The following is a 12,022-nucleotide window of genomic DNA, read 5'->3' as shown; positions in this document are numbered from 1 at the left end:
TTGATTATGGGTCAGGAAATCTTCAGAAGGGTCTACTAAAAAAAATTCTATGAGTTTCTTTCCTTAATATACAGTGGTCACCGAGAACTGAATTTTATAACACTTAAATTCGCGAAAAACAAGTTAAATAACGACTTTTATGGGGCTGTCACTCGGTGTCTATGGGGTAGATCGATTAATTATGGGTCAGGAAATCTTCAGTAGGGTCTACTATAAAAATTCTATGAGTTTCTTTTATTAATCTCGAGCTGCCACCGACGACTAAATTTTTTTCAAGTCTAGTTTTAGTTAAATAAGATAAAATTCGGATCTTATGGGGTCGGTACTTGGTGTCTATGGGGTGGATCAATTAATTATGGGTCAGGAAATCTTCAGTAGGGTCTACTATAAAAATTCTATAAGTTTCTTTTCTTAATCTCGAGTAGACACCGAGAACTTAAATTTTTAAAACTCAAATTCTCGAAAAACAAGTTAAATAACGACTTTTATGGGGCTGTCAACCGGTGTCCATGGGGTTAATCTATTGATTATGGGTTTAGGAATCTTCTGTATAGTGTCCTAGAAGATTCCCATGAGTTTCCTTCCTAAATCTCAGGTGTACATCGAGGATTGAATTTTTTAATGTCGAAAATTCGTTAATTTAATTAAAAAACCCCCATTTATGGCGCTGTTACTCGGTGTCTATGGGGTTAATCATTTAATTATGGGTCTGGGAATCTTCTGTATAGTGTCCTCGAAGATTCCCATGAGTTTCCTTCCTTAATCTCAGGTGTACATCGAGGATTGAATTTTCTAAAGTCGAAAATTCGACAATTTAATTAAAAAACTCCCATTTATGGGGCTGATACTCGGTGTCTATGGGGTTAATCTATCGATTATGGGTCTGGGAATCTTCTGTATAGTGTCCTCGAAGATTCCCATGAGTTTCCTTCCTTAATCTCAGGTGGACACCGAGGATTGAATTTTCTAAAGTCGAAAATTCGACACTTTAATTAAAAAACCCCCTTCTATGGGGCTGTTACTCGGTGTCTATGGGGTTAATCTTTTAATTATGGGTCTGGGAATCTTCTGTATAGTGTCCTAGAAGATTCCCATGAGTTTCCTTCCTTAATCTCAGGTGTACATCGAGGATTGAATTTTCTAAAGTCGAAAATTCGACAATTTAATTAAAAAACTCCCATTTATGGGGCTGTTACTCGATGTCCATGGGGTTAATCTATCGATTATGGGTCTGGGAATCTTCTGTATAGTGTCCTAGAAAATTCCCATGAGTTTCCTTCCTAAATCTCAGGTGTACATCGAGGATTGAATTTTCTAAAGTCGAAAATTCGACACTTTAATTAAAAAACCCCCTTCTATGGGGCTGTTACTCGGTGTCTATGGGGTTAATCTTTTAATTATGGGTCTGGGAATCTTCTGTATAGTGTCCTAGAAAATTCCCATGAGTTTCCTTCCTTAATCTCAGGTGTACACCGAGGATTGAAATTTCTAAAGTCGAAAATCCGTCAATTTAATTAAAAAACCCCCTTTTATAGGGCTGTTACTCGGTGTCTATGGGGTGGATCCATCGATTATGGGTCTGGAAATTTTCCATAGAGTCTCCTCTATGATATCTATGAGTTTCTTTTCTTAATCTTTAGTTGACACCGAGAATTGAATTTTTTTTTCGTCCCTGTATTTTTCTGTGCCTGTCGTTCGTCGCTAGAGTCTGTGGGATGCGTGCGCGCGAGAGAGAGGTTCGACCGCTACTTGTTGTTTTTTGCGCTATCTCCGAAAATATTCATTCTATCAAAAAAATGATAAGGACATTTTTTGTTGGTTTTTTAATTTTAAAACTTTTTTTTTAAATAAACTTCCCCGTCAAATCAGTCCTTCTTGATTTATATCGTTATAAACAATTAAATTGTTATTAACAATTAAACCTACCATCGGCGAGCAAAATAACCTAGTTTTTCGTGATCCTCGGAAAAAAATACGTAAATATCATTAATCAGAATCCGGGGACCTAAAAGTGCATACGGGCTTCCCTCATCAGCCGAGGGACTAAATATTGTCGAATCGATATTTTTAAAGTTTATTAGCTTTTTCTTCATAAACAAAAATTAGTCAACATTTTTAAAAAAAGATCTTTTATCGACAGATTTTCTGGACGATTCACAAAATTTGGTATCGATTGATACCTATATAGAAAAAACGAATTTTTAAAAGTTAATTAACTTATTTGTTTATAAACAAAAATTACTCAACATTTTTAAAAATAGATCTTTTATCGATAGGTTTTCCGAACGATTTATAAAATGTAGAATCGATTGATACCTAAATAGAAAAAACGAATTTTTAAAAGTTAATTAACTTATTTGTTTATAAACAAAAATTAGTTAACATTTATAAAGTCGATCATTTATCGATAGGTTTTTCGAACGATTCACAAAATTTGGAGTCGATTGATACCTAAATAGAAAAAACGAATTTTTAAAAGTTAATTAACTTATTTGTTTATAAACAAAAATTACTCAACATTTTTAAAAATAGATCTTTTATCGATAGGTTTTCCGAACGATTTATAAAATGTAGAATCGATTGATACCTAAATAGAAAAAACGAATTTTTAAAAGTTAATTAACTTATTTGTTTATAAACAAAAATTAGTTAACATTTATAAAGTCGATCATTTATCGATAGGTTTTTCGAACGATTCACAAAATTTGGAGTCGATTGATACCTAAATAGAAAAAAAGAATTTTTAAAAGTTAATTAACTTATTTGTTTATAAACAAAAATTACTCAACATTTTTAAAAATAGATCTTTTATCGATAGGTTTTCCAGACGATTAATGAAATTTGAAATCGATTGATACCTACATTATCGAAACGATTTTTTAAATGTTCATTAACTTATTTGTTTATAGGAAAAGTTAGTTAACATTTCAAAAATTGATCTTTTAGCGATAGGTTTTCTGGACGATTCATAAAATTTGGAATCGTTTGATACCTATATTGTCGTAACGATTTTTTGAAAGTTCATAAACTTATTTGTTTATAAACAATGTTAGTTAACATTTCAAAAATCGATCTTAAATCGATAGATTTTCTGGACGATTCACAAAATTTGGAATCGTTTGATACCTATATTGTCGTAACGATTTTTTGAAAGTTCATAAACTTATTTGTTTATAAAAAATGTTAGTTAACATTTCAAAAATCGATCTTAAATCGATAGATTTTCTGGACGATTCACAAAATTTGGAATCGTTTGATACCTATATTGTCGTAACGATTTTTTGAAAGTTCATAAACTTATTTGTTTATAAAAAATGTTAGTTAACATTTCAAAAATCGATCTTAAATCGATAGATTTTCTGGACGATTCACAAAATTTGGAATCGATTGATACCTATATTGTCGTAACGATTTTTTGAAAGTTAATTAAGACTAAAAAAAAAAATAAATTATAAATAAGAATGAAAAAACGAATTACTCCGAGTATCTGAGCGGCCGCTTGCTATTATTATTATATGCCTCACATTATTATTATTTCCCCCATTTTTCGCCGACAACGGTTTGAGGGGAATGGCGCACGCGCACTGTCTCGGAGTTGAGTTCAAGTCCCCGTAGAGCTCATATTTTTTTAAACTTGTAAGCTAAATTTTTGCATAAAAAAAATTTTTTAAAAAAAATATTTTTTCTCACATCGATTCTATGGTGCTGGTCAAAGTTTTATATGCAAACAAAATATTTTTTTTCGAATTTTAACTATTTTTTAATGCATAAATTCGAAAAACTGAAAATAATTCCTATAAATTCAAAAAAATTTTTTTTAGCTTAGCTGATTTTTTTGCTTATAGTAGACAACAATAGCTGTAATTCAAAAAAAAAAAAAAGTAAATCGAATGATTTTTCGAGGAGTTACAGCTATTTGTTTATAAGCGTTCGAGCGGAACCGCGTTTTTCTTCATTAAAAAATTAATATCTCGCAAACTATTGGTCGTAGAGAAATCGGGTTGGGCTCATTTTGTTCGTTATTCAATTCTCTAAATTTCATACGCAGCATGTCTCGACTACTTTTGCGTAGTTTCTGAGATATTTTAATTTAAAGCTCAACGCTAAAACGCTATTTTTTAAACAAAAAAAAAGCAACACTTCCCACATACACACAAATGTTTAGAATATTTTTCTGAGTATTTTAAAAAAAAAAAATTCAAAATCGGACCATTTTGTCGAAAAGTTGCCAACAAACCCCTTTTTTTTTCCAGGCCGACTGGACTATAATGGACTTCGACTGTCTTATGTATGGAGGGTAGAGGTACCTTTAACCTCCATGGTCTTATGTTATATTTTATACATCTACAGTATAGGTAAATGTTATAAAAAATTAGAATCACGTAAAAAATTACCGACTTTTTAATCCTTTATCGTTTGGGAATCTCGAAATGTTTCAATGTGTCAACTAGGGAGAGCGCACAGAAAAAACAGTTAACTTGATTCAAGATAGATAGATAGATAGATAATAATTTTATTTGAAATTAAAGAAAAACAAAAAAATATTGTCTTCCAAATTTTCTTTCTTGATTCAATGAATTGATAAAAATGAAACACTTAATTCAAAAACTCTTTTTTGATTCAAGACAGTAAATTGAAAATTTCTTGGTTTAAGGAAAAAAATTCTTGGCTAAAGAAAATAAGTCATTTCACTCCAAAAAATCAACGTTTTGAACGAAAAAAAGTTTACTTGGGCCAAGAAACTTTTTCTTGCTACAAGAAAATAAATTTCTTGCTCCCAAAAATAAACGTCTTGAATGAAAAAAAGCTCCTTGGGCCAAGAAAAAATTCTCTTGCTCCAAAAAATATATTGCTTAAGTGAAAAATATTTTCTTTAAACAAAAAAATGCAATATTGCTACAAAAAAATAATGCATCTTGCTTTAAAAAAATATCTCTTACTTTAAGAAGTAGAAACTCTTGAAACAAGTGATCATTTTTTTATTTAAGCGTAAAAATATGCTGACACGAGAAAAAAAATTTTGATTCAAGATAAAAATTTGAAGATAATTGTTTACTTGGTGCAAGTAAATTTTTATTTTCCGAATCGATCAAAAAAAATTTCTTGAATCAAGAATATTTTTCTTGATTCAGGTTAACTGTTTTTTCTGTGCACGAGTCAAACGCGTCCTGGATTTGTATGCGAGCAATGCTAGAGTAGTAGTTGTTTACTGACATGGTGACAAAAAATCTTATAATATTAAAAATATGACAAAATTATAGGGATGTAGATTTAATTCACCGGGAATTCAAATTTAATAAGTCAAAGTTTTAACTCCACGTTAAAAAAATTCGGCATCACAATCTTGGCTGCTCAATGGGTAACAACAGGGAGTTGTAATTACCCAATATTCAGTGAGAGCCCAAAAGATAGTTACATTTATTTTTATTACGTCACAATGGACAGGATAATAGACACCTTTATTGCGTTTTGACAAATAATTTTTTACCAGTCGGTAAACTGCTATTTAGGGTTCGGATTTTAGGCATGATAAAACGTGAATAGCGCGTATGAGTTGAATAAAATTGATTATACAACAATTTTTTTCTAATGAAGTGAATTATTTTTAAGAAATTATAATCAATAACTTTTTCTTTTCTCTCTCTTTGTTTTCCAGTTATGAATATTTTTTCCGATCATTGCTATTCGGGCGGCGGAGTGGGGATCGAAGCGACCGCGTTTCTCAATCTATCAGCTACCAGCAGCTCAAAATACATAAGAAAAATATCATTTTTGCCATCGATCCCGGATTGCGTTCAGATCTTATGGCCGACCCACGGACTACTTAGAAAAATTAATCTAAACTATTTTGAAAGCAATCAAAAGAGTTTCGTGAAACAGATCTGATTATATTATGAAACCGGTTAGTTAAGGGATTTTGGAGTTATTTAATACAAAATAAGAAGTATCTTAATATATAATATTAAGATAAAAAAAACAATGTTCGAGCACGAACTGTTTTTAAAATTCACGATGAAATTTTATACTCGACTTATACTTAGTATTAAAAATCTCAATATTTTTTATTCATATTTTTGTACCTGATTCATAACTATAGAATGGTCGTTTGTTGTTATGAAGGTTTTCTTCGTTTTCATCGTGATTGCTCAAAGAATTTACTTTTCGTTCATCATTTTCATCATTGCCATCATCATCTTCATCATCATCATCATCATTACCATCATCATTATCATCATCATCGTCATCATCGTCATCATTATTATTATCAGCGTTGTCATGATCGTCATCATCTTCATCATCATCACTTGTAGTCTCATTCCTTTTCGTAGACGGACCTAGAACAAACGAAATTCCCGATTAAAAATAATAATTAATAATAGGACAATTTTTCGATTAAAGTAGAAAAATACGTTGGCTTGAGAAAAAAATTTTGATTTCCCGAATTGTTAAAAAAAAATTTCTTGAATCAAGTATATTTTTCTTGATTCAAGTTAACGGTTTTTTCTATGTTGTAGTTCACAAAAACCTTAGATAATTTTAAAATCAATATTAAAGCGGGAACTTTTTTTATAATATAAAAATTATGAAACTGCTTTAATTTAGTGTTCATGAAGAGTCGAGTATTTTGCCATAAATCAAAGGATCTTCGAAAGTCGACTACAGCACTATCACGGACATGAATGGAGAAGACGAAGCGACAGCCACGTGTGTGCACAATTCCTGTACTTGATTTATTAATTTTTTTACCAGTTACATTAACATTTCAGTTTGTTAAATCGTATCTGATCGTTTGTACGCAAGTAATTTATTGTACGTTTGTTTTATTCGATATTGAAGACGTCCAATAATATTTGTGACAGGTAATATCCCGGAAAAAAATATTCTGGCATGATCACGTCTGAAGTGTTAAATACGTTCAGGTCTACTCATATCTGATCATGCCTGTTCATGTCTGATGTCAGATATGATCAAATGATCATGCCTGTTCATATCTGACCAACTATAAACAGACATTATCATGTCTGAAGCGTGAAATACGTTCAGGCCTGGGTCATCAGACCTGATCAGACATGCCTGGTCATATTTGATCAGGTCTGAATATTTTTTCTCGGGATAGCGCAAAGCTGGTTCATTACGATCATGGAGGCCGATGTACGGCAAAAATAATTTGGTAAGCGTAATTTTCTCGACGAGCTCGAATCTAGAGCATTTAGAGCGTTGTAAATTTTATCAATTTAAATATAGCATTAGTTTATTAATTTACGCGAGGATCCAAAGCTCTACGAATTCAATAAAATGTATTTATCGGTTATTGTAAGAATAAACACGTGGTCAAAATGGCGGGTGAATGCCGTATCGCTAAACGATCGATCTTAGGATTGACCTTGAGTTACTTTGAGTAAGCCGTTGTATCAATTCTTACAATAATATTTTGAGTGAGATATGACCGGCTTTATGTATTGTCTGAGTGACGAATGGTGTAATGTATGCGTGAATATTGTCGAGTCTAGCCAATATAACCGCCGATTTATTATTTTGAACGATGAATGATTTTGTCATTTTTGTTAAGGTAGTTCCAGCGCGGTATACTATAGTCAGAGTATTTACTGTAGACAAAAATTTAGAAGCCTCGGCACACAGACATTCACACATACAATCAAATATTGTTAGTTTCAGTGATCTGACAACGTTGCTCTGAGTGTTTATATGTTTTTGTTTATGGTCTCAGTATATACAAATAGTATTGCGCTTTCTAATAATAGTACCTATCATTTAATTAAAAAGATGCCCAAGCAATTACGGCACAAAGGTCAATTTATAAAAAACGAAAATTTATCTAAAAAATTGTCTTTTAATTCTGATATGAAAAAGGCCAAAGAAAAAAAAAAGAGTCAACTGAAAAAATATTTATACCGTCATTTAAGTTTTATGTTCTTACTTAATGTTAATTGTTTTATAAAATATATAAGTTTAAAAGAAAAAAAGTATCATATTTATTTATTCATTTAATCGTTTTTTTATTTGTAGCTAATTTAAATAGTGATTTTAATATTTTAATTACGCAGCTGAATTTTACTAAAACCGTGAAAGATTTGAATTTCCCGCTTTTTATTCAACACTATTTCAGAGAGCGTTGAGCACGGCATTGCTAGATCACTATAATTTGTAAAGTGAGCAGGTTGGAAATGGATCGAAAATTATTATTTTTAATTATTATATCTCGATAACAAAACGGTGAGATGCTACTTTTATTATCTTAACTTATTCTAAAAACATTTTTCAACACTCTTCTACTTTTTTTTCCAATTTTGTCGAGAGAATTTTTTAATATAATAAAAAAAAGTTTGGTAAATCCAAAAGTGCACGACTCTTAATGCTCATTTGCAAAAAAAAAAGAAAAATGTACGATAAAAGTTTCAAGGACAATTGTTTTTTTCCTTTCTATTACTCTAGAAATTCAAATTTCGCTCCGAAAAATAGTTAGATGTATTTTTTCGCGCAGGCGGGACTGGTGTGACGAATGTATATATAAAAAACATATATAGATATACAAAATGAGTTAAGTTCTTTTTAATAATTATAATTAAACGGGGCCGAATTCGAGGGCCAATTTATGACACACTTCTTCTTCGGCCCTAAAATAATCTTTTAAAAAAAAAGTGATCTAAATAATGGCTTTTTCTCGAGTTTTTGTGTTTACGGGGTACGGACACATTTTCTACTGCTTGACGGGAAATTTTTTTTTACATTTTGATGTTTTCTTAGTAATTTAATACATCAAATTGGTCTTTATAAATAATAAAATTAATTCTTATTATATTCTCTATCCGATGATGTGTAACTTGGTTAAGCTCTGTAGACTACCAAGAGTAAATCAGTAAAATCAGTAACGAAAAAAAGGCAAACTGAATTTTTCGATCGTAAAGCACACTCTAATGCTTCCCATTAAGAGTCGTGCAATACATTATTCAGGTATCTTCATTGATTCGTTTATTTACCATTTGATATGGTATTAATCTTTTTCTTAGACTAGTAAACCTTTTCTGTGCCTATTTAGACAGTCGATCTGAAGGAGTAAACTCCAATCGTGCGTCGGAGCTGACACACACACTTTTTTTTTTATAATTTTCTAGCTCACAAATCAATCAACAGATTTTTATGTACAATAAATATTTTTGCAGGAAATTGAACGCTCTACAAAGAACGTCTCTTATCATTTTTTGATAAATCCATCTGTTCGAAAGTTATTTGAGCTTGAAATCAAATTAATAGTAAATTTTGAGATCTTTTTACTTTTCCGGTGAAACCATTAGACTTATCACATAATGTCATCTTATAATATTTTCCTCTGTGTCTTACTATACTCATTCTGTGACCGTGACTACGTTTGGTGAACAAATGTCACAGCGAGCCTAAGCCTCCCGCAATGAACATAACCTGTTTAAGTTGAAATCAACTAGAAATTAAATTTTATTATTTAATTACTACTATAAAAATTAGTCTCGACTAAGTATTGGGAATTTCCCGTCCCATTGAAAAAACCTCATTTTATTGTTTCATCTCCGACATATATATATATATATATATATATATATATATATATATATGTCGGGTAGTCGGGTAGTACATCATTATATATATATATATATATATATATATATATATATATATATATATATATATATATATATATATATATATATATATATATATAATGTACTACCCCTACAAAGTCACGTTATCCTAATCTATTTATAATGAAGCTGTATAGTTCCAGGTAGACTAGGGTAGCTGCCCATCTAAACCTGCATTGTTTTCACAAAACAACTAAAGTATTGGCAGGGAGCGCGACGAAAACGACATCTGATGGCTACAAAAAATCATGCTCGAGAATTATAAAAGATATATAAATTTAGTGTAAAAAATAAAAATTCGTTTTAAAATCAAAATATAATAATTTATAATGATATAAATAAAAAAGTGTAATTGTATTTTTGATAGAGAAAATTAAATTGAATATATTTCGATAAAAAAATTAAGTATAAAAAATTTTAATACATAATAAACACTATTATTTTAGAATAGAATAAGGTTAACCGATAAAATCAAAACAAATAATATATGACAATTACAATGATAATGGTTTAAAAAATAGTAGAATAGTCAATTCAGTTTTTTTAACAAAATTGAAGAAAATAATTTTATTTTAATTCATGATAATTTGCTTGTAAATCGTAACTAAAAAAACATAATGTTTTTTTAACCTTCCGTTACACGCGCTTTCTCTAGTGTCTCACTCATATTCACGCCAAATCTATTAGCTTAAGTAGTGTTGTACAGGGAATCACCGTATAGCGCGAGTAACGAAGGGTTAAAAAATAATTTTTAGGCAATGATAAAAATCATTATCCAAACCGGATTTGAATCAATAAATTATAAAATATTATTTTAATCTCAAACGATGAGCAAAGGCAAACATTAACGACACAATAACTATTATGAACTATTTTTAAACTTAATTTTCACGTGTTTATATTCAAAGAGAGCATGATTTAACGAAATTGTATCCACAGCGAGCGCTGCGATCGTTTCAGTTGTCCCCACCATATACTAGGCTCCCTGCCAATACATTTATTTTAACTACCGAAATTTATGGTAATTACTTATAATTAGCCCCGGACAATCTCATTAACACAATTCTTTTTAACTTAAGTCATTACGTTTTCCAATACTTAAAATTATTCTTGACCAGTTTGAAAAGAAGGGGAACTGTTGATCATTAGACCTATTGTTGATCGAGTATATAAAAGAACTGAAATAATTTTGTAACTCAGTTAAGTTTCAATTCTCAGTGCAACAAGTTGGTTCTCTGTGAATATAGTGATAGCTAAAAATAATTATAAAGTTACAATTTATAATAAATTCGTAAAAATGATTTCTGAGTCACACAAAATTTTGGAGCCTGTTATTAAAGAAGGTGACTTAGAACTTTTAAATGAAGTCATTAATCTTTTATCAAAAAAACCTGACTGGACGGCTATAGGAGTGTGTATTCTCCATGTGGCAGCAGAAAATGAGCGCGAAGGAGTAATTAAATTTGTTGTTGACAAGTATCCAGAGTTACTGAAGAGTCCAGATCTAAGGTGCAAGTTACGGATTTTGCTAACGTTAATAATGAACTTGGACGTCGATGCCATCGAAATGGTTTTAGAAACTGGTTTTTCAATAGATAATTATATCAAATTTGATGCTGGCCTTGGCATAGCTTACAATCTATACAACTCTTCAATGCTTAATGACGCGGATATCCAAAAAGTGAAAAAATAATCAAGCTTTTAATAGAGTACAATGATAATAATTTCAACAAGTATGATGTTACATTAAAAGTTAACGAGGAGACCTTAAATATTGAAGCGTTAATTAAACCTGAACGTGATATTAATACATTATATGGGCCTCAAACTTTTATGGAAATAATTGTTCATTATTTGAGTTATTATAAATCTCTGGATGACCCTATTCAGCAACTAAGCTATTCAAAGTTGTTGATATTTATCATTTTATTGGGAGATTGTTCATCAAGAAAATTGTTGTTCTGCTTGATTTGAACTTACATGTGTCAGAAAATATTATAAATGCAATCAATAGTGATTGCCAACTTAAATGTTTCAAGGAGCAATGTGAAGAAAAACTGAAAAGGATGAAAAGTGATTTAATTGATGAAACGACGGTTACAGCTTATGGTATTGCAACCGCTAGCATTAACACGTTGGTCAAGTTTACGTGCAATCAAAAATTAAAGGAATTTATTGTGTCAGAAGAAATTGTAGTAAGCTATCCGATTTATGTCACTACTATCCAACATCGGTTTGAACTTTCACTGAAGAGACGGAAGTTGTTGAATATTTCGGAATCTGTAATCAAATCAACGTACGAAAATTGTCCAGAGTTACCGCCAGAGTGCATTAGTATAATACTTGACAAATGTAGTGATAATGATTTGATCAATTTTATTGACCGT

The 12,022-nt window shown here is 30.5% G+C and overlaps 1 protein-coding gene across 1 annotated transcript in view; it reads right to left on the bottom strand.

Moving 5' to 3' along the window:
• Positions 1-12,022, bottom strand: part of LOC130675795 (PH-interacting protein) — a 76,975-nt gene that overhangs the window by 5,683 nt on the left and 59,270 nt on the right. The window contains exon 21 of the mRNA XM_057481658.1: positions 6,081-6,335. Coding sequence (XP_057337641.1) covers positions 6,081-6,335 — 255 coding nt within the window. The remainder of the gene's footprint in view (positions 1-6,080; positions 6,336-12,022) is intronic.

This window comes from Microplitis mediator, chromosome 1 (genome assembly GCF_029852145.1).
Source record: "Microplitis mediator isolate UGA2020A chromosome 1, iyMicMedi2.1, whole genome shotgun sequence".
In the NCBI taxonomy this organism is placed as follows: Eukaryota; Metazoa; Arthropoda; class Insecta; order Hymenoptera; family Braconidae; genus Microplitis; species Microplitis mediator.
The sequence above is the reverse complement of the archived record's forward strand: the minus strand, read 5'-3'. Positions and strand labels throughout refer to the sequence as shown.